Source organism: Lepidochelys kempii, chromosome 8 (genome assembly GCF_965140265.1).
Source record: "Lepidochelys kempii isolate rLepKem1 chromosome 8, rLepKem1.hap2, whole genome shotgun sequence".
NCBI lineage: Eukaryota > Metazoa > Chordata > Testudines > Cheloniidae > Lepidochelys > Lepidochelys kempii.
The window spans coordinates 74,488,105-74,512,388 of record NC_133263.1 but is presented as its reverse complement, the minus strand read 5'-3'; the positions used below and the strand labels follow the sequence as shown (position 1 = coordinate 74,512,388).

Sequence of the window (24,284 nt, the reverse complement as noted above, 5' to 3'; positions counted from 1 at the left end):
GATGCTTACAGTGAGACTGCCTTCCACATGGTATTCCAGGCATTTGTATATGTTGGAAATATCATAACTCTGCCCTTTGTATGATTATGATCATATTGTTGCTGATTTCTGTTTGGCACCAAATAAAAATTGACCCTGATGTTGGTACTAAGGGACTTTGCAGGTGAATCATCATTTTGTTTGTATAATGATAGTGCCTAAGAGAGCACGTTATAACCAGGACCAATTGTGTTATGCGCTGTACAAACAGAATAAAAAGACAGTGCGTGCCCCAGAAAGCTTACAATCTAAGTACATGCCAAGATGCAACAGACTGTTGGCTGGAGGAGTACAAGGAAATGAGACTGTATTGGTCAGCATGAATGGCAGTGGTCTCAGCACATTAGTGGCCTAAGCACTGTCAGTTTTTGTTTTGTTTTTTGTAGACATCAGGGCAATGGAGAGCTCTAAGGAGGGCTTAGAACAGGGGTTCTCAAACTGGGGGTCAGGACCCCATAGGGGGTTGTGAGGTTATTACATGGGGGTCATGAGCTGTCAGTCTCCACCCCAAACCCTGCTTTGCCTCCAGCATTTATAATGGTGTTAAATATATAAAAAAGTGGTTTTAATTAATAACCGGGGGGGGGTCGCACTCAGAGGCTTGCTATGTGAAAGGGGTCACCAGTACAAAAGCTTGAGAACCACTGGATTAGAAGAAAGATAATGAGGTAGCTTCGTCAATGTTTGCAGGGGAGCTCCTTAAAAGCATGAGGGGCAACATGGGAGAAAGCATGAAGGTGCTTGTTTGAAAATGTGACCAGTGGATGATGATGGCTGGCATCATTTGCCAGTCAGAGGCAAGATTTGACATCTCTATAGTGAGTGAGAGATGATAGGTAGGGTGGGATAGGCCAGGAAGGGCCTTGAAAGTGAGGTCAGGTACCTTGTGTTTGATGTAATAGAGAAGGGGATGCAAAGAGGAGATGTTAATGATGGACTGAGAAAATTATCTTTGCAGCAGCATTCTGAATGTATATGAGCAGGGCAAGACTCTAGTTGTCAAGGACAGAGAAAAGGATATTGCAATAATTGAGACATGAGGTCAGAACCTGGATGACAGTTTTAGCCCTGTAGATCCGTGGTTCTCAAAGCCGGTCTGCCACTTGTTCAGAGGAAGCCCCTGGCTGGCCGGACTGGCTTGTTTACCTGCCACGTCTGCAGGTTCAGCCAATCGCGGCTCCCACTGGCCGCGGTTTGCCGCTCCAGGCCAATGGGGGCTGTGGGAAGGGCGGCCAGCACGTCCCTTGGCCCGCGCTGCTTTCCGTAGCCCCCATTGGCCTGGAGCGGCAAACCGCGGCCAGTGGGAGCCGCGATTGGCTGAACCTGCAGACGTGGCAGGTAAACAAGCTGGTCCGGCCAGCCAGGGGCTTTCCCTAAACATGCGGCAGATCTGCTTTGAGAACCACTGATGTAGATGCTATGCAGAAAGAATAGGCAAGATTTAGATCTAGCTTGGGCATGAAGACCTAGAGAGAGCTCCAAGTCAAAGATGATGTCCAGGATTGAGTGAGAGGCAAGATGATGATGATTCCACAGTCATTAAGGAGGTAGTGGGAAATATATTTACACATGGCACAGAGTACAGAGGATAGTTCTAATGAACATTAGCATTTAAAAAAATGAAAAATATTTGTTTTATTGCACTGTAGGAATCTGAAGTAACGAGATTACAAACGAGAATTGCTGGGCATGAGAGAACAGAAGGCATCAAGAAGCTACCAATCCCACTTATATTATCAGATCATATGCTCTTCGATGTTCAAGAACAGGATTCTTTCAAACATTCTCATACGTCATACTTCAAACATAGAAAACTGCGTCGTTCTATAAGTGCTAGTGACTTAGGTGTTAAAGATGATTCCCTAGATCTATCAAAAAACATGTTAAAAGACTTCAAACAAATGCTTACGTTACAGCCCTCAATGATTCCAGAGAGTCGAAAGGATTTTCTTCATACTCCACCAAACAGTTTGAATGAATCTTCATTCGATCCCCTCACATACACTGTAGATGATGTGACATCAGACAGTAATGACTTCCAGACACTTAGTGGAATGCTAAAATATATCAACAAAGAAATGAGGCAGGCTGAAAATGCTTCTGTACAAATATCATGTAGTATAAACTCAAAGGAGAATCAAGAATGTGGTTTGTGGTACAGTAATTCTTAATTTAATTGTGACTTTTTATATAGGGATGGTTCATTAACATTTGTATCTATTTATGGCAGCGAGTTCCCAGATTTATCCAGGGTGTGGATCACATTTTAGTGAAGCCATTTCATAGATCACCCATGTTATTTTGTTTTTTTTATTAAAGATACACTGTCAAGTAACTAAGGCCCAAAATTTAACTTTTTGTTTAAAACATTCACAAAACATAATAGGCCAACTTCTCCTCTCAGTTGCACCAGAATAATTCCACTAACTTTAATGGGACTGCTCCCAGTTTATATTGGCATAAATGACAGCAGATATTTCCCCTGTGTCAACAGAAATATTTCATAATTCATATTTTATTAGCATTTCAATAAAGAATTTTTTTAAAAAAATTCCCCTACAATACTGGGGACTTGAACACAACACTCTTTGAGGTGAAGTTTTTGTTTGCCTTTACTTTGGTGCCTTTAAAGTCTTCCACAACATAACTATTCCTAGTAGTGACTCTTAGCAGCCAACACTTCCTTATGGAAAGTGAAATAGATATATAAACCAAATGAAACTGACTAGTTCACTTTCACTATTGAAGCTGAGTGAAGTGCAGAATACAAATGGCACAACTGGAGAAAAATCTGATTTTTAAAATTCTTACAGTTTTGATAGTTACAGTAATGTTGCTAATGACATTATTCCTTTTAAATGTATATTAGTTATGGATTTAATTGGATTATAAATGAGTATTCACAAATTATTCTGCTTAATCTGTTTTCTTATTTACAAGATTTTTGTATTCTTATCAAAGTACTGCATAAGTCAGTGTGGAGTCTGAGCAACTGTTGGATATCTGTAGACTACATTATAATATATTTATTTATTAAATATTGAAATATTTTAGTCTGTGGGCCTTTTGTACTATATTATGTATCTAAATGCTGGCATTTATGGATTTCCAGAGAAGTTGTCTCTTACTGTGGTAGAAACTATTATAAAGCAACACCTATTAATGTTTCTAGGCCAGGCTGCGGGATGTGAGACAGAGACTGTGTGGCTATCAAACATGCTGTAACTAGTTTATTTTCATGTCTGATCAGTTCCATAAGAGAGAGCTTATTTAAGAGAAACTATAAAGAGATATTACTGCAAGACCACCCTCAATGCAAATGGATTTTGATCTGGCAAATTAAACAAGGAAGTTGAAAGTAAGATTCTGACTACAAATACTACTTTAACTAGCATACATATCTATTTCAGGGACAAAGATTGTGAAGAAAGACTATTGCCGTCTGACAAGCAATAAAACATAAGTGAAATTGTTTTAACACAGCATTGCATTCAAAGAAGACATTTTTAATTCAGTCGTGATGTACACAGTTAAATATATTTATATTGATTGTAAATCCCAACCCTCTTGTTTTTCCAATTTTGTTTTAATATTATTGCTTTGAAATAATTTGTATGGTAACTTTGTTTTGGAAATAAAGGGTTGTTTTTTTTTAAAAAAAAAATTCCTTAAATTATAGGGATAAATTTGGCTGCTCCTTTGTGACTAGGATTTTTAAAATCAGAGTCCTTAATCTTTATATCTAAATACTACCTAAAAGTGATCCTGAATCACTGCTTCATTAGCCATTTTTGTTGAGAACGTTTTATCTTTAGTGTAGTAAAAATATACTGTTGCTGACCAGGCTTTTCTTCAAACCATCAAATATAAGGCAATTTAGAATATAGGGTGAGCATAATATTGAGTCAAGACTTTAAACAAACTCTTGCTTGTCTCACTCCCACAAGTAGTTTCATTCACTGTTAGGGGAAGGAAATTCAAGGCCTAATCCTGCTCTTTTTGAGGTCCATGGACAAGTTCCCATGTGCTTCAGTGGAAGCAGAATTGTGCATTTAAGTTGTCTTATTTTAAGTTGTAAATTAATACATGAAGTTGTCATTTGGTTTTTAACTTCACAAAAATTTCACTCAATTTAGCCCTTAAAAATGTCTTCTCTACGCCCCCAGTCTCTAAAGTTAACAAACAAACAGATGTATAGGGATCATATACAACAAATCCAGGAACTAGGTGGACTTAAGGGCATGAAGTCTGAATCCCCTATGAAATCCTGAATCTACACAGTTGAGATTCCAAAGCTTTATAGTATTAAATCACTCAGAATGAGCCATGCTAAAAATGTACTTGCGTGAAAAACGCATCAGCAAAGCTATTAGCAATGAAAGTGTTTCAGAAGAACAGAAAATAATAGTGTAATGCAGTTAAGAATTTAAGGCCCAAATGTGCATATTTAGAAATCATGAAGGGTGCATCTCAACCAGTAAAACTAGCACTTGTATTTCAGCAGCTGTGCAAATGAAATTGCTGTACAGACACAGAGCTCAGGCATTTTTACCAGTGTCAGGAAAAGCTGCTCCACTGGTGCTGGCAGCTCCTGAAATACAGGTACAGATTTTGCTCATATAGAGAAGGCCTAAATACACAAGGTACATGTTCTTGGCTGTTTGGAAAGATTTATGCACTGTAACAGAAGGACTTAGTTTACTTTTGGAAATAACCACATTTTAAATTTTTTTCATCAAGCCATTTGCTTCCCTACAGAATAACAACAATAAAATCTATTAGAACTGTCTTGGCCAGTGTAATAACAGAAAAACAGTTCAGAAGATTTAAACCATTTTTTTTCCTCTAAACAAATCAATAGGCCTCTAGGCTAATAACGTGTGTGCCACGTTTCAGACAGATCTTTTAAAACAATAGAACTTTAAACGTTAGATCTCTCAAACCAGGATTTCAAATGGAAAGCTTAACCAGCCCTTAATTAGAGTTGCATTACCACATCATTGGAATTTCATCATCATAGGTTGTATAAAGCCTAGGTTGCCCCTCTTACAGGTGCTAAATATAAATGTGCATGAACAGCGGAAGCATTTTGTCTAATAGCTGAATCAGCTAAATACAGTGTGAGCTGAAATTTTTTATCTGGCCATTTGCTTTCCCTAGTGAAGTCAGGATCAAACCCGATAGCCAAGGTTAAATTATAATTACATTTAGCTCATTCATTTTAGATGTCATCTTGTGCCTTATTTGAAAAGCTAGTTATTCTGCTTGTTACATTAGCAAATGTATTTTTATTAGTTTGGAAAGTAGGGAAAGCCTTTGTGCCAAACCATAATTTCACTTCAGTAGGGATCTAAACAAGTCATTTCTTTATATGCCTATATAAAATGGTTATTAACGATACTGGAACATTGAGTGCACTTTTCCAAACTGTATTAGATAATATGGGATTATTGATTCTTGGAAAATATTCTTGTTCTGTGTATCCTGGACAGCATTGTCATCCTGAATGCTATTTAGAAGTGTAACTGTTAGTATCATTTTATGTAGCTCTAAAGTTACAAGAGACCCACTCAAATATTTCTTACTGACTTGTAATTTATCTATTTGTTAACCATGTATATGGACATATTGTAACATTAAGGGGAGACCCATACTAAATTCCCAGCTCTAAATGCCCCCAAATTTTGGAGGAATTCAGATCTAATCCAAACTTTTCAGCCAAACCTGTTTGTGTGTAAGTTTTTTTGTTTTTGGTAGTAAGATCTCAAGGCATGCGAGTTCCTTCAGCCTGTTCAGGAAGCAAAACGCAAAGGGCTTTTGCATCTGAGTGACGGTTAGAACTGTTCTGCTACAGTGCTTGTCTTGTAACCGCCTTAGGATATCTATTTATTTTCACTTCTTCTGGGTGTGGCTCTTCTCTTCTTTCACTGATGAAGATGGAGGGAAATCAACCAGGGAGTTACTTCCCCCTCTCTGATTCGGCTGCTGTTGGGGAACTATCACTCTCCTAATCAAATACCCAACAACTACTTGTGTTAGACCTGGTGCATTACGAATTCCCTTTCTTACAATGCCCTCTGAAATGGTGTCTTTATTTGCTTAATTGCTGTTTATTCACTGCCTCAATTCACTTAATAGCACTTTGAGTGGCCTCTACATATTTCCACTCATGGGATGTGCTGGCCAGGTGTGGTTTAGACTGTGGAACTAGCAGTTAAAATATCTAATGTGCCCCTCTACTCACCATTTGTGAATGTTTTGAGAGCTATGTTATAAAAAGGGAGTGTGGCACTCTAGCTGAGCTCCCTCCGTTCTATTCTATCACATCCAGCTGACAGTTCAGAAAATGCTCAATCCATCAACCTTCTCTTCAGTGCCTTTCAGACCAACACTTCAATGGGTTTTAGATAGTTTTGGTACATTTTAAAAAATCTTAGTGTACTCTCCCTTATTTAGGCAGAAAAAAGGGCCAAATAATTTCTAAATGGGTTTAATTATATATCCACAAGTTTTATAATTTAGCACCAGTCTCTCTCCCTTAAGGGATTAGAGCCCATTCCACTACAACTAAAGCAGCATCTATGCCCCACTCATTGAAATACCTTACAGATTTAATTTTACAAATGCCAGTCTTACAAAAGACCAGTGACAAACTATTTTTCAAAGCAGGGATAAAAAAATCATATGAAAGTGATGTTGATGAAGAACAAGTCAACACTGCTTCACATTCCTATGCCTTCAGTGTATTGGAAATGGCTTCACTGTGATTTGAAAGACAAAGTGCTGCAGTGCACTATACTGCAACTTATGCACATTTACTGTAACTTTGAGATGTTCAATTTTATGAACTTTTCCATTTTAAATTCCTCAATCCCCGACTAGTTTGTAAAACATGGCTATTACTATATGAAAGGCAGCAACCTTGGGTTCTGTTCGTACTTTCTCTAGACTTGGTATCCAAATAAAATGCTAGATTTGGCAGAGCAGTTCTGCAGTCTCTGTTTAATTAGGACTCCATATCCTTCCTTACGAGCTTACGGTTTTTTAAACTATTCCATGAGTGAGAATATGCAGAAGTCGCTCACTAGAGGAAGAAATGAAGGTTACTTACCTGGAACTGTGAGATCTGCTATGCGTATTCACATTCCCTGCCCACCTTACCCTCTTCCTTGGAGTCCTAATTTCTAAATGGAACCTGACTGAGTGGTGGAAGGAACTGAGGTGGTTGGAGCTCTATGCCCCTTCTTATAACTGCCCTCAGTATGTTTGCAAACGTTGGCGGGAGTAAGAAAGAGGGCAGAGGAGTGTTCCAACAATCATTGCTTAAATTCCACTGTCTAAACTGCACGCAATTGGCACATCCCATGAGCATAAATAGGCAGAGTCCATCTCAAACAACTCTGGTTACAGGTGAGTAACCTTTATATTTTAGTAAAAGACTTAAATATGTGACTATACATGTAAATTAAGCTTTTCTCCATATGACTATCATGTTTTGTTATAAATGAATAGTAATATAAAAATTTACTAAAAAGGAAAGGTAAAAGCATTGGAAACTCTAACGGGAAAGGAGGCAAACTGCAAATAACAAGGGAAAGCTGCAAAAATAGGGAAAAAAACATAAAATGTTTTGGATTGGAGCAGAGGCAAGTGGAACACTGGGAAAACTCTCAAGAGCGTTCAGTCATCTTTCTGTCTCTCTCTTCAAAGCCACACTCCTTTTTCCATTTCACTTCTTCCAGATGTTCTATTAGGACTTTTAGTTGCAAACATTCAATAATATATCATCAATTGGCATTGTGTGGTTAAATCCTTGTGTGCCTCTTTGAGGGACAAAATCTGACCCCGCCACTGTGGCTGTGGAGAGATTGGACTATAATTTGGATAAGTGTTGTCCTGTTACACAAACAAACAGGGAGGAAGCTAGGCCGGAACAGCAGGGAGCTATGCTCCATGTGCACCCTTCGTACCCCAATGTGGAGGGTAAAGTAGGGGTGGATAGTTTATCTGTGACTGCATAGATCACTCTCTTGTGCATGACTTGTGGGTACTCCCCCATGGGGGCTGTGATAGAGGCAGCGGAGTATGACAGGAGGAGATGGTGACTCCACCTCCCTCCCCCGATAGGCATGGCCTAATTATTCAACTATCTAAAACTTTTTGGCACAAATGTTTTGCAAGATTTTAAAATGGATGTTGTAATTGTGTTGAATGTACTGTACATTGAAGATCCCCATCAGAGGCGGTTCAAGACAATTTTCCACCCTAGGTAAATGTCAGTGTGCCTTCTTCCGTGCCACCCAAATTTGGCCCAGTTGCCCCTGCATCCTGACAGAGGAGTGGCCACACCAAATCTACTGCCCTTGGCAGCTGCCTAGTTTGCCTGTACATAGAGTAGCCTCTGATCCAGATTATGTATACATGCAGAAGCATCTGCTCCTATTTATTAGTGTCCAGTTGGAGATTATCCCCCTAATCATACAATGTCCAGGTGTGCATTTTCAGTTTTGTTGGCTCAGTGAAGCTGTAAATAAAGCATAAAGGGTCAGTAATACTCAGTTGTAGCCACAACATTTAGGTGATTGTTCATCAGAGTAGCAAGGCTTCCCACTATATCTGCTGCCGTCCAGCTGAAAATAATGGCTCAGAAAACTGTACTCATCACAGGTTGCTCCTCAGGAATCGGACTGGCCTTGGCTGTAAAAATGGCCAGAGATGAACAGAAAAGATTTAAAGGTAATGATATTTCTGAAATTAATATCACACAGTACTGCATCTTCCATGTTGTTAGTCACTTTCATTTTGTGATGTGACAGAGTGGACTGTACTAAGTGCTGAGTGTCTCACCGTCTTATGGATAGATTTTCACCAGTCTGTACCTGAATTCTGTTTAGCTTCCCTTCTCCGCCACTCTTATTAATTTTCCCTTTCCTGACAGGAAGATACAATGCAATCAAATGTACTAATTTCTGCGAACAGATGGCAGTTCTGTAACTGTATTCAAATAAAATGTTTATCTGAATTAACAGATGATAAATGTAGCAGTGGTATAAAAATGGAAATTTTTAAATTAAAAAAACAAAAATGCATTTGCAGCACACTAAATAAATGTACCTTTTTACAGGTTAGTCCTTCACACAACTGCAGATAGCTTTACTTGGCACTTAGCAAAGTTTTGTTGGTGTAAATGCAATTCCTAATTTTAGGAGGAGAAACATTATGTCTGGGAGCCCTTAATTAAATTAGCAATTTGTTTCTGAGAGGCAGGATTCAGTATTTCTTCCTTGCATTTACTCCCATGAGGGAGGAGAGGGAAAACTTGGTTCCACTGTCTGCCTTACAAAACAGAAATATTTGCTGCAATTGTATGTAGCTGACTAAATAAATTTAGCAATTCAGATCAGGTTTACTCTCTGTAAGTGTCTTATTCACCAGGGAACAATTGTATGGATTTATGGAAGTTAGAGTAATTAAGTCACAGTAATATTAAAGCTGATCTATACGATGATAAATATCTTGCAAAACAATTCTGCAGTCTGAGGAATCATTTGTTTCACTCCCATGTAAAATCCTGGCTGCTTTTCTAAATACACTGGCTGTGATGTTCAAAAATGAGTGCCTAAAGATAGACTTCTAACTCATTATTTAGGTGCCTAAATGTGGACTTAGGAGCCTAACTTTGGCACCCGTTATTTAAAATCTTGGGCTTAGTTTTTCTACCATATCTTCCCTAATTGATATAGAAATAAAAACACATAGCTATGAACGTGGCTGTATAAGTGGTTTATTTCTCCATTCGCTCCTTCCCAAAATCTGATTTAGGAAAGTTAGAAGCACTATATAAAAATTTAAAATACATTCTGTTTTAGGTTGTTATCAAGGCCCTATCACCAAGATATCTAAGCACTAAAATACGGACTTAAAGGTTGTATGCACTGTAACTTGTGTCTCCTGTCATTCTCAAAGGAAAAGCTTTCTCTGTAGTTACATTTCTGATTACTTATTTATAATAATTTACAGTGTATGCTACCATGAGGAATCTGACCAGGAAGGACAAACTTGCAGAAGCTGCAGGCAGAACCTTGGGTAAAACCCTGGAAATTAAACAACTGGATGTCTGCAATGAAGAGTCTATTAAAACTTGCGTCAGTAGCATCCCTGACAGAAGGATTGATATATTAGGCAAGTAATGAACACAAATGAAAGATGGACAAGAAGTCAGAATACAAGATTTAATTGAAGGGTCCTTTTAAATATTTCAGAGATGTTTCAGTAACATATTATTCTTTCTAAAAATGTTTATGGATTTAAACATAAATATATGAATAAAACCAATAATACTGTACACTTCTATAACGTCTTCCATTCAAGGTTCTCAAGCCATTTTACAAATACTAATTAATTGAATTCAGGCACAAAGAGATCAAATGACTTCTACAAAATCATCCAGTAGGTCTGTGGCAAGGTTGAGAACAGAACTTGGATCTCCTGATTCTCCATCCTGCACTTGAGACCTAAGACCACCTCTACCCTCTGAACACAGTAGACCCCTATTTATTTGCTCTAACAATAGGGTGATCCTTTGTGAATTAGCAAGTAAGTGAATAAATAATTAAAAGACTAATGCATCATCAAATGCACATGGTTAATTTCTAATAACAGTTATAGTTCCATTTTATTTTATACTTTACTAGTAAATTTTCTGTAATATATTTTGTAAAAATAAATTATAACATAATATGGCAACTAACTACACCCTCAGCTTTTAAATCTTGGCTAAGAGGAAGCAGAGCCTGCCTTTTGGGGGGAGATGATAGGGGAGCAGCAGAACAGCAAGGTAAAAATTAACATGATTTTCTGCAAATTGCACTATGCTCCAATTTGACATTCCACTTCTTACTAACAAGTGTTCATATTATGGCATGACCATTCTGGATTTTTGAAACCACAAGCACTAAAATGGAATCTTCTTTTGACCCCCACATAGTGACAAAGTTCTCAACCAATGCCAGTTCATTTTTAAAAAAAATAAACTGACATTATGAGGCGCTAAACACAAAGTAGACCAAAAATATCAAACAAACATACTAAGGCCTGATCCAATACCCAGTGAAGTAAACTGAGATGCCATTTGACTTGATTGAACACTGAATTATAAGCAAATATTATAGGGAAGTTTTTGCTCATTTTTTCCCTTACCTTTTCCTGATTTAAAGAAAAAAAGTAAGGCATAAATCAGAAATAAACAAGAAAAACTTCAGAATAGCAGATATTTTAAAATGTATTTGAGTAAAAGCAAAGACATTCCATGTCAAATGTAATCTCGAGGTTTCAGTGAAAAGCTGAATAACTAATTGCTCTTGTGTGTTTTAATTCCTTATTCCAGTCACTCATTTATACCACCGTGTGTTTTCCAGTGAAAGTGCTAAGTTAATATTTATTGCCTTTACTACTCACTATTGTGTTTTGCATCTGTACAGTTAGCAATGCTGGAATGGGGCTCATTGGACCTATTGAATGCCAGACCATAGATGAGATGAGAACTGTGATGGACACAAACTTCTTCGGATTGGTTCGCCTTTTGAAGGAGATTTTACCTGATATGAAGAAGAGAAAGAGTGGACATATAGTTATAATAAGCAGTGTAATGGGAATACAAGGCAAAGTATTATTATGTACTAATTATTTGTAATTTAAAACTCACATTTTTCAGTTCAGAAAAATGTGAATGCGATCTAGTATATGAAGTTACTGTTTCCAATTTACAAACATGGGCTTCAGTTCTACATTCTTACTCACACTGAGTAATATATTATGTCAGTACTCTCATTTAATTTTAATGGGACTACTTGCAGAGTAAAGTACTACTGCTTGTGAGTAAAGCTGGCAGATTTAGGACCATAATAACTGTGTCTGAGTTTTCTGGAAAGTTAGCACTTTGCTCTTTTCACAAAGTGATTTCATGTGGAAACTTGTCTCTGTGTCTTGCTTGAAGGGACTATGCAGGAAAGACCAACACATTTTAATACACTTTTTTTATGCACAGGTATTTTGTGAAACTAGCTTTAAAAAAAGCTCTGCCTTAAAAAGATTTAGTACATATGCAGTCTGTTAGTAATTCACATATTTGACACAGGAAAATATTCCAAGCAGTATGTACAAAGTTGGTCTTCCAACACTGCTCTCTCTCTCTATCTGCCCCCCCCACAAAAAAAAAACAGAACAAAAAGATGGAATCAACAGTTCTACACTGAAATATTCTAATTGTTTGATCAGTAGGTCCTTTCCCACCTCCATTGGAGTCCTCCATGTCCCAAGTCCTCCATATCCCAGACTATCAAATCAGTATTTCCTTTCTGTAAGGCTTTCCCTCTTACTAGACACCCAGGTGTTGCCACTAACCCCCAAAGGGGAAACATCAAATGGACCTCACTTTAGAGCCAGATAATGTTGCTCTTAATTTGGTGCTCCACCCTGCATAAACTTACTTGTATGCATCTTCTCAATAACTTTAATAGGCCTCTCACATATGGATTATTCATGTGAGTGGGCAGTTATAGGGTCAAGGCCTTGGCTACTAAGAGTTGCTAATGAGCAACATGATGCTCACCATCCATCTTAGAGGGTTGTATACTGCCTCCTCCGAGTCACCAAGAAGTGAAAAATCCAAATCTTTTAAATCTTAGATCTCTTGCTTGCATTGCAACACAGCTGCCATGCCAAATGCTGCAGATTGTATTACACATGTAGATCGCTGTATTAGACCACAAAATATCTAGCATAAATACCATGCACTAGATCCTCTGCTTTGGCCAAGGAACAGCTTGAAGGCTGCTCTAACCTGTGCCAGTTGCCAATGGCACCTAGGGATCATAATAGTCAGGGTGCAAAGGAGAAAATCGCTGCTCAGCAGGTATGCAAAAAAAAAAAAAAAAAGGCTTGGTCACCCCAGTGCATTTAATAGGAGTGGTTTTAACATCTTCATAACTTGAATTAGCGCAACATAAATCATGAGGATTTTTTTTCATGCTCTCATAACCACAAACAGCTTATATTTTAGGAAATATAAGCCCCTCAAAAACTTAAAATGATCTTAACATGATCTGTAACTATTTTGTTTTTGCCTTCAGGTATTTTGTTCAATGATGTTTATGCTGCATCTAAATTTGCTGTGGAAGGATTCTGTGAAAGTTTAGCCATACAAGCACTCAAGTTTAAACTTCAGTAAGTGTTGACCCAAAGGTGTGAGGTACATATCAGACTGTGCTTTAAAATATATCTTGAGCTAGTAGGAGTCGTACAACCCTTATATAGCAGGCTGCTGTCCCGGAGAAAGAGGATGAAGAATTTTTCCTCTTGAATTGAAGCTATACATTCACAAGAAGCCATTGAAACCTTCTTATAGAAGTTCCCTTGCCCTCCCTACCAAAGTACTGCAAACATTTAAATGACAAAATAAACATGACCTACAGCATTCAGATTAGGAGTAAGTTTAGCTTTGAAAAAATATGTATAGCTTTCATATACATCCCTGGAAACCTGGACTCTCATCTACTGTACTATGGGGATGTGGTCATGTAATACATGTACCTCAAAGAGAATGTTTTCTCTAATCTGTAGTACCCAGATACATTAGTGAAAATGATCAATAATGACTTTCATTATAATGATTATTGGAGACGTTTATATAACATAGTGGTTATGTAGCACTTTCAATAGTGAATAAAAATGGGGCCTTGCCTCAAAGAGTTTACAATGGAAATCAATCAAAGCAAGACAGAAAGAGGAGATGCCTACAGTCTAAGTGAACAGAGCATGAGCAAAAGGGATGCACAAAATAAGATTGTGAGGTAGTTTACATGGTAGTTCATAACTTTTTTTATTATCATTACTTAAAATGTATTAGTTTCTAATGAGAATTTAGTAGAGAATTACTGTATGTGTAAATAGGTGGGCTCTGAGAAGGGGTTTAAAGGAGACAAGAAATCTTTGTGGCATATAGGGTTAGAGGACATTAAAGGCATAGGAGGCAGCATGAAAGAAGGAAGAAGAAAAAGGTTGCATGGAGAAATGTGGAACTGCGATAATGATAGTGACCAGCGATAATGTAAGCAAAGGCAGCACTGTGCAGAAGTTTTAATTTGGAAGTTCTGCTTAAAAATCAATAGCCTGGTATAGCCCTTAGGAATAAGGGGCAAAGTACAGACATTCGTTAACAGTTTAACCCAGCCACAGAACTGGCCAAAAATCTTTTGTATAAAAACCTTGTTCAATAGATAACTATGGTTGTAAACAGGAAGGACTTTTCATACTTAAAACTTGAGAATGGAGCTGGAGAAGGAACTGGTGCAGGGACCTTAAGTATTTCTTAGCTTTACTATTATGCACTTCTGGGCAAATCCTGCTCCTCCTCCATAGGTCCAGCGAGCCCAACAGCAGCAAAAGTCTGGGCAGCTGTACTTTCTGCCTAAGCATTTGTACTGTACTTTGTGGGTACCACAGAATAAGAGTGCCTTCCAGAATTATATACACCCAAGAGGTAACCAAAGAGAATCTTTGGGTGATCTCTCTCTCTCTCTTTTAAATACTTCTACTCTTACTACTATGTAGGAGAGATAGCAAAGAGATCCATTTAGCACTTTTGTCCAAAAGGCAGTGAGGTTTACGATCATTTTTAAGTTTTGTTACAGAGATCTACAGCTGTGAGCCAGCAGCTGAGGCTTTGTCTCCTGCTCCCACTTCTGCCCTAGACTGATAGTTCCATTGCTCCCCAGCAGTGCAGCCAGTGTTGTTCTCCCACTTTCTCCCATGGAAACCCCCAGTGCCTGTCTGAGATACTCAGGGCAAGAGCTGTGGTATGGATCTCCCCCTTAAAGAATTTATTGTTTAAAAAATGTTAACAAGTGCTCATTTATTTGCAGCCAGTCACTACCTATATAAAGGATAGCTTTACACATTTCCCATATAGAAGGACAAATCACCAATATGTTATTGTTCTTGTAACAGGCTAAGTCTGATTGAGCCAGGCCCAGTGATCACAGAATTTGAAAAAAAGGTGTTTGAAGATGGAATGAAAATGGATCTTTCGGCTGCTGATGAAGAAACTGCTGACATGTTTACTAATATTTACCTTAAAAATTACAAACAGATTTTCCAAAGCCTGGGACAGAGTGCAGAGGACATAGCAGAGGTAATTAGTCAAACTATTTTGTGCAGTCTTAGAATGCTCTGTTTGGTTGTTGACCCACTAGACTTCATTAAGCACAACCTCAAGCATTTACTGGATCTAGAATTTAGAAAGATCATGTTCTCCCAGTTTTAAAAGGCAACTGTGAATCTTAATCTGTAATACCATTGAGTGGATAGTTGCAATGTGATCTAATCACCCAGTGAAGTCAGAATGACACTAGTGTGCACGGCCACCAGAAATCTAGATGGGTTACTACCATTGTTTATGGCCCCTCTCTTGCTCAGATTCCACTATTGCAAACCCCTACCCCCATGTGAAATCCAGCAGACTATCCCAGGAACCAACAACAGAAATGCAGCAGCAGGTCACAGCAGAACATAGCTGGAGGCAATCTCTGATATTTGAGACTTTATAGAGCACAACCAACACCATGAACTGCTTCTAGAAGCAAGTAGGTAGACAACGTAGAGTATGGAACATCAGTCTTACAGACTCACCTCTCAAATTTAAGCTGTTGCATTGTGCCAGCTGACATGCTCTTCAAAAGTAGGCCAAAGTAGAACTCTAGGGTAAATGAATGCTTGAGGTTACAAGGGCCTGAATCACTGTGGAGAGGTTGAAATACAGGAAAGTTTGCAGCCTTCAGATCAACCATAAGTTAAAAAGGACAGTGTGTGATTAAGGGCATCTTGGAATCTAAGAGCAGAAATGGATTCTAAATGTTTACGAGCAGCATTAGTGAAGGTCGGACACACAGTCCACCTCCAATATATGAAATACTAGGTAAGGCTCTGATCCTGCAACTGGTTTTGTGTACACAGATTTGTATGCATTTACACAGCCATATTCACTTCAATAAGACTCTGCCCTGGCATAAGGATCTGCCTGTGCAGGACTGGGAAACTTACATAGAGTCCCAGTGATTTTGTTCGTGTCTTACCTTAGATCTATAGGGTGTGATTCTTAACACCCTCAGCATTGGCATAACACTGCTCCCACTGAAGTTAATGAGAGCTTTACCGCTGACTTCAATGGGAGCAAAGTTAGGCCAACACTGTGCACTTTTGAAAATCCCATACAATGTATTTTTTTAATTTGAATTTGATTTAAATAGTGTCAGGCTCCTGAATCTCATGTTGTTTGTAAACTGGTAAATATGAAACATCCTGATTCACACATTTGATACCATATCTGTGAATTCAGTCTTGTTCTGTATTTAGTATTTTATTTTTAATAATTCCACAGTTAATCACTTCTAAATGATGAAGCACTTTAGTAGCTTTTACAGCAATATACAGTTGGAAAACTTAGATGCATGCAATTAATTCTTCCAGATAAGTGAGTGCAGCTAGAACTTTACAGCTACATTCTGATCTTGATGTATAAGGGTGTGTGTGTTACTCCAACTGAAATAGAGCTAACTCACTCTTTGCATGCCAAGTTGAAAATATATCTCTGTCAAACGCTTGTAGTTTGAACAAACAACAAATCAGCAGAGACCCTTCCTTTAGGCTGAGTTCTTCTAAGCAAGAGCTTCTAAATCAGAATCAGACTCCTGCCCTAACTTCAACCTGCATAATATGTCTTCACTGCAGAATTTACCCAGTGGATCAACATGCAAGTTTGCCTAGCTTGGGTGTGAGTGGCCACGCTGCAAAGCCACGCTTGCGTTGAGTTAGTGTTATACTCACTTGTTTGAGATGCTAAAACTTCTGGGATTATATCCCATGGTTCTTAGCACTGCAGTACACTAAGCCAGTCTGATTCTCTCTGAGTGAATTGTGGGAAAACTTGTCTGTCCTTTTGGGCACACAGGGGGAATTGTGGGAAAGCACTGGAATAGTGCATTTATAGTGCACTGGAATAGTGCATTTCAGGTTTCAGAATAGCAGCTGTGTTAGTCTGTATTCTCAAAAAGAAAAGGAGTACTTGTGGCACCTTAGAGACTAACCAATTTATTTGAGCATAAGCTTTCGTAAGCTACAGTTCACTTTAGTGGATGCATTCAGTGGAAAATACAGTGGGGAGATTTATTCTTTCATGTTCTCTATGTATATAAATCTCCCCACTGTATTTTCCACTGAATGCATCCGATGAAGTGAGCTGTAGCTCACGAAAGCTTATGCTCAAATAAATTGGTTGGTTAGTCTCTAAGGTGCCACAAGTACTTCTTTTCTTTTTGGACATTTATCAGCACTTGAGGGATTCAGTGTGTATCCTCACTGCAAAGTGGGCAGCTTACCAGCCTGAGTGAACATACCACTCCGGCTTTAGTGTATAGCGCCAGATGAGCCAGGTATCTTGGGTGCAAAGCACAACCAAACTTGGGTGAGAGGGGTGCATGTGTGAGAGAGAGAGAGAGAGAGAGAGAGAGAGAGATGGGATAGGGGCAAAACCCAAGCGAGAGCCCAAGTTAACCCTGCAGTGAAGATGCACCCTGAATCTCACCCTGCACTTTCTTTGCTTCACCCATGCTTATCTGACCACCTCCTTTCTCTCCTTTGCCTACATGTAATTTCATGTCCTCTTTCTTACCACCTCCATATGTTCTCAACTGATGTTTGAGAAGGTTCTCCTTGACCCTCAAAAATATCCTGAAAATCTGCTCCATGAAGTGCTCCTGCTTTAGTCACCACTTGCTTACTCTGCTTTTCTTTTGTTTTAAGACTCTTAAGGTCTTAGACAGAACTTGTCATTTGTTCAGCATGCATTGCATATCATACAGCACTACGTACAGGTTTAAAGAATACAGAGACACAACCCTTTGGGCATGAGCACAGAACTGCTAACCAGCAGTGATCCTTGGAGCCACAAACCCCTTACATATGGAACCCTATACAAGGCTATCAAAGAGATGGGTCTCCTACCTTTATTCCTTTCCAAGTTCAGTGCTGCAGTAGATTGGAGCCAGCTAGCAATTTTTATTTTGTATTTTTTTTAATATTGTTTTGCACCAAATTGGGAATTAGTATTAGAGCCTTTTTTGGTAGTTTATATGGTAGTTTTTAGCTTTAGTTAAGAAACCACTCTGTGCTGAAGTTCCCTCAATACACATTTCAAATAAAAATGAAAAACCAAAATGCAGCCCTTGGACCCCCAATGAAGCTTAAGTCTTTCATAATACCAAACAGGAGACATTTGGGCCAGAATTTAATCACTATGATGCTTTTTAAAGGATAAAAGGGTCAAGCAAACATACTGCACCCAATTCCCATTCCTGCTTGCCCAATACTTCCAAGAGCAGGAAATGATTGTACTCAGAAATAGGACTGATGTTGGCACTAGATGCAGTATTAGTATTAAAGATGCTCTGAAAATGTCACTGATACATGTCTGTATAGCTCCAAAGCTTGTATCTTCCACCAGCAGAAGTTGGTTTAATAAAAGATACCATTTTACCTACCTTGTCTTATTGATGCAAACAGCAAGTTTTAGAGAAAAATCCCTGTGGGAGTAAAAAACAGATTTCTGGCTTTGTAATCACACATTCCACCACTTATCTCAAACTCAAATGTTCTAAATAGTAAATATATTACTTTTGTTTAATATAAACTTCCGCTATATTTTCTAATAAAGTTGGAAAATAAAATTATGCTGATTAGTCTTAAAGAGAAACATGTTTTTTGAGGTTTCTAAATTATCCTAAGGAAGTCTTAATGGATTAACTGCCTGATTAAAATGTGGTCATATTTCCTAAAGGATTTTACAAAGCTACCTTTGGTACTTTGCTCTGTCATTCTGTTTGTTGATTCTTGTACATCTATTTGGATGAATGATGTTCTCTAAAGATCCCATTTCTCATTCTAACAGCATACAGTAAAGATAATTCTTGCAGAAAATCCACCTTTTCGCCATCAGACCAACACCCTGTACACACCAATGACAACCTTGAAATACGCAGATCCAAATGGAGATCTACCTATTGATACCTTCTACAAAATGGTTTTTCAGCATGATAAAATCTTCAGTGCAAGTCTTAACTTCATCAAACTGCTAAGGTGGAGAAGCAGAAAAAGCTTTGATTTGGGAAACCCTTCACAATGAATATATGTATGCTATTGTGTGCATCTGGATCACTGGTTCTAGTCACTGCTGACATATTGTTTTGAAAAATATCTTTTCAATATAACTGATTACAAAAAGACATTCAAAATGTTTGGTTAGTGAGCTTAATTGAGGTATTAATGTTGATTAACTTTTATTTTGAACTTCAAGTTTCCAGTGCTTTGGAAGTAAACTGTTTCACCCACGTCAGTTATTGTCAGTAATCTTGGCCATATATTCTATTTCCAGAGTTGATCCTGGTAGAAATGTATGACCACTATTTTTTCTGAACATCAACAAATCCATTATCAGACAGCTCCCTTCAGCATTTATTAGAATTAAAAAGAAAAGATACTAAGATTAGTACTATGTGTATATCTTATTTGTAGAAAACCTGATTTGTTAGTATTGTAAAACATATTGAATTGCTTTGCTCATGTTCTAGTGATTTTTAAATCACTTAACACCTTATTCTATAGTGCTATACTTCTATTTAAAAGGATTAGAATAAACTACTTGTTAGAAACCTAAGAAGTGCAAGCATTTTTATAGTTTTTAAAATGTATTTAATATGTATATCCATATTTTAGGCATCTTCTAGTCAACTTCTATGATAGTGGTGAATGGCTTATGATAATTTCTGTGCTTTCTTAGGGAACACAAATCAATATACTCAAAATTTTCAAACCTGAGGGCCTAAAGCTAGGCCCCTAAATCCAGATTTAGACATCTAGATAGAAGAGATCTGATTTTCAGTGGCGCTGTGCACCTGCAGCTCCCATTGAAGTCAGTGTGAGTTACATGTGTTCAGCACCTTTGAAAATCAGAGCACTATCTAAATCAGTGGTGGGCAACCTGCAGCCCATCAGGGTAATCCGCTGGCAGGCTGCCAGACAGTTTGTTTACATTTGCATGGTCGCCCGCAGCTCCAAGTGACCGTGGTTCACTGTTCCTGGCCAATGGGAGCTGTGTGAAGCAGTGGCCAACACATCCCTGTGGCCCGCACTGCTTCACGCACCTCCCATTGGCCGGGAACGGTGAACCACGGCCACTGGGAGCTGCGGGTGGCCATACAAATGTAAACAAACTGTCTGGTGGCCCGCCAGTGGATTACCCTGATGGGCTGCGTGCGGCCTGTGGGCCACAGGTTGCCCACCACTGATCTAAATGTCAAAATGTGGATTTAAGACACTGGCTTTAGGCACTCACATTTGAAAATTTCATAGGAGTTGACTAGACATCTAAATGTCTTTAGGCTTTCAGGTTTGAAAATGTTGGCTTGTAGCTCCACTTCATTTACAGCTATGTTTGAGTGTCTGAAGCATGGGTGTTTGTATGTATGTACATACATAGATGTACCAGTAGCTTTGATAAGGTTGGCAGTGTTCTTGGGAATAGGATTTGCTGACTGTGCTATATAACATGCTTTGGTTATACATAGTAGGATTTTTTAAAATATCTTAGCTACACAGCATTTTTTTTAATATTTAGAATTCAAAGAATATTTGTCATCAAACAGAATAATTTTAAAGCTAAATTAAAGTTTAAACTGAATGCAATAGTATTCCTTTAAATTTCATGTTGCTTTACTGAAATGGGTATGAAAAATTTGGTTTTCACATAACAGAATCAATTAATCATAACAGAATTTAAACATACAAATTACATATTTAAGATCAAGAAATGCTATTATAACACTTGCTTTTTATAAGGTCCTGCTTTTTTGAAGAACTTTAACTATATAAACAAAGTCAAAAACCGAACATAAGAATGGCCATAAAGGGTCAGACCAATAGTCAGACCAATATAGCCCCGTATCTTATCTCTGACAGTGGCCAGTGCCAGATGGGGTGATTATTGACTGATCCATCCTCTATCGTCCAGTCATAGCTTCTGGCAGTTGGAGGTGTAGGGTTGCATCCCTGACCATCTTGGCTAATAGCCGTTGATGGACCTGTCCTCCATGAACGTATTTTTTTTTTTTTAAGCCAGTTATGCTTTTGACAGTCACAACATCCCATGGCAACAAGTACCACAAAGTCGTGTGAAGTACTACTTCCTTTTGTTTGTTTTAAACCTACTGCCTATTAATTTCATGAGGTGACACCTAGTTCTTGTTTTAGGTGATGGGGTAAATAACACTTACTTTCTCCATACCATTTATGATTTTATAGACCTCTATCATAGTACCCCTTAGTTGCCTCTTTTCTTAGCTGAGCAGTGCAGGTCGTTTTAATCTCCTCATGGAAGCTGCTCCACACCCCTAATCATTCTCATTGCCCTTCCCTGCACTTTTTCCAATTTTAATCTCTCTTGAGTAACTTTGTATCATCTGCAAATTTTGACACCTTACTAGTCATCCTTTTTTCCAGATCATTTATGAGTATGTTGAACAGCACAGGTCCCAGTACAGATACTTGAGGGACCCTGCTATTTACCTCTCTCCATTGTGAAAATATTTATTCCTACCGTTTCCTAGCTTACATAACGGTTGCTGATTTATGACAGGACCTACTGTCTTATCCTGTGACTGCTTAGTTTGCTTAAGATCCTTTAGTGAGGAATCTTGGACTTTCAGAAAGCTTTTGACAAGTACACTATATCCACATGCCTGCTGACTCACTCAAAAAATTCTAATAGCTTGGTACACCTATTCAACTATTCTAATAGTTTGAAGCATGCTTTCACTTTAAAAAAGCCATACTGACTTTTCCCCAACTATATCTGATAATTTTATTATAGTTTAAATTAATTTGCCTGGTAATGAAGTAAGCTGTAATTGCCCCCTAATTGCCAGGAGCAGCTCTGGAGCCTTTTTTAAAAACAGGCATTATGCTAGCTACCCTCTAGCACACAAGCAAATTTAAACAGTAGGTTAATATATAACAATTAGTAGTTCTACAACTTAATATGAGCTACTTCTGAATTCTTGGGTGAATACCATCTGGCCTGGTGCCTTATTACTGTTTGTTTAATCAATTTCAATCTGGAACAGTTTCTCAGATTTGTCCCCTAAAAAGAATGGCTCGGATGTGGCTCTCCCCCATACCCTCTGCAGTGAAGACTGATGCAAAGAATTCATTTAGCTTCTCTGCAAAAACCTCATCCTGAGTGCTCCATTAGCACCTCAATTATCCAGTGCCACCACTGACTGTTTGGCAGGCTTCCTGCTTCTGATGTCCTTAAAAAACAATTTTTTGCTGGTTTTTGTGTCCTTAACTAGTTGCTTTTCAAAGTCTTTCTTGGCCTGCCCTATTATAGTTTTACACTTGACTTACCAGTTTCTATTTTCCTCACAAAGATTGGGCTTCTAATTTTTAAAGACTGTATTTTTTAATCTAACTGCTTCTTTTACTCTGCTGTTTGACCATTGTTGAATTTTTTGGGCTAAGGTATGCATTTAGTTTGAGATGCTATTATGGTGTTTTTAAATAGCCTCCATGCAGTTTGCAGGCATTTCATCCTTGTGCCTGTTCTTTTTTATTTCCAATTAACTAGCTTCCTCATTTTTGTGTAGTTCCCCTTTTTGAAGTTAAATGCTACTGTGGTGACTTTCTTTGGTATTTTTTCCCCTACAACAGTGTTAAATTGTATTACATTAATCCTATTATCTACTGGTTCAGCTATATTCACCTCTTGAACCAGATCCTGTATTTCACTTAGGACTAAATCAAGAATTCCCTCTCTCCTTGTCGGGTCCAGAAAAAGCAGCTCCAAGAAATTGCTGAAATATTCTATGCTAAGTATTGTTGCACTGATGTTCACACAATTACTTCTGATACTTAGCAAGATTATAGGGAAAAAAAACATTAAATGATTCTAGTATGCACACACATGTATCACATTCATTCTGGGGAGAGGTCTGAATTTTATTTTTAATTATGGTTTTTACCCAGCCTATATGTTTAGGACTAAGTACTCCCCCAAAATCCACAGCTCTCCCATCTATGTCAATGGGCAGTTTGCATAGTGCTCATGAGGGGAATGTGGCCTTTATCTAATAACTGAACTTATTTATTCTGTACCTAATTATTACATTCAGCATCATCCAGTGGGGCAAACGTTCACCTTGAAGACCACTATTACTTCTGCCCTTCGTTTCTTTCTTCCCGGTCTTCATTTTTGTTTCTTTCCCCCTTTAATGTTTTTGTCACTCCTCTGTTTTTTCTTCATTTCCTTTCCTTCATCAACTCCTGGTTCCCAACCCCTCTTGGAGGGTGTAAGACATCTGGAATAGATTCCCTACCTCTATGTGACCATGCTGCTACATCTGTGAAATATATGGGAGAAAAGTGTCACTTTGTCTACAAGATGCTCCTATTATTAGATTACTCAATAAAATGTAACATAAAGAGATCCAGAAATTGCCATCTTATTCAGCTTTCTGAAGTCGACATATCATTTATCTAACGTAGAATACTCTGCAACTTGATGGCTAAAAATTGTCTTAAAGATGGGTCAAACTGTATTAGCACTGGCTGAAAAGCTTTATAAAGACAACTGCAAAATGTCCCGGAAATGCATTTAGAAATCTAGGTTTACTGTAGTACCTGCTGATGAATCCACCAAAAGGTCTACAGTTAAGGGCTTGTTAGCTGGGGAGTTATTGCAGAATAGTCATTTCTGATTAACTATTTATAAGCAATACATCAGATATTACAGGCTGAGAAACTCTCTCCTGTTTGCTAAAATAGTAGACCTAAAATATGGAATTGCTGATGGTATCACATTGGGAATAAAAATAAATGTTGGAGCTGTGGGACTAAAAGCAGAACTCCAATCAAACCACTGGCTTAAATTTAGATTGTGCAGCAGTGTGAGTTAAGTCAAATAACCCTAACTTAGACATGATATACTGTGTGCTACTGTCTGTGTGCTACATCAGAATACAACTTTGAAACTACTAGTATAGATATCAAAATGGGTTATTTTTAAGATGATTTATTTTGAAATTTGTAAATCCTGAAAAACTATAGTAAAATCAAGGTCTTGTTGATGCCTGTAAAGTACT

At 38.1% G+C, this 24,284-nt stretch overlaps 1 protein-coding gene across 10 annotated transcripts in view; it reads left to right on the top strand.

Annotated features, from left to right (window-relative positions):
* Positions 1 to 10,146, top strand: part of CCDC18 (coiled-coil domain containing 18) — a 72,849-nt gene extending 62,703 nt beyond the window's left edge. For 9 of the 10 annotated variants that reach the window (XM_073357028.1, XM_073357027.1, XM_073357030.1 and 6 more), the window contains one exon: positions 1,689 to 3,092. In XM_073357028.1, coding sequence (XP_073213129.1) covers positions 1,689 to 2,210 — 522 coding nt within the window. In that variant the 3' untranslated portion in view covers positions 2,211 to 3,092. Of the gene's footprint in view, positions 1 to 1,688; positions 3,093 to 10,059 lie in introns of those variants that run through there. The other variant, XM_073357037.1, reaches the window with a different exon arrangement.
* Positions 10,147 to 24,284: the final 14,138 nt, after the last annotated feature.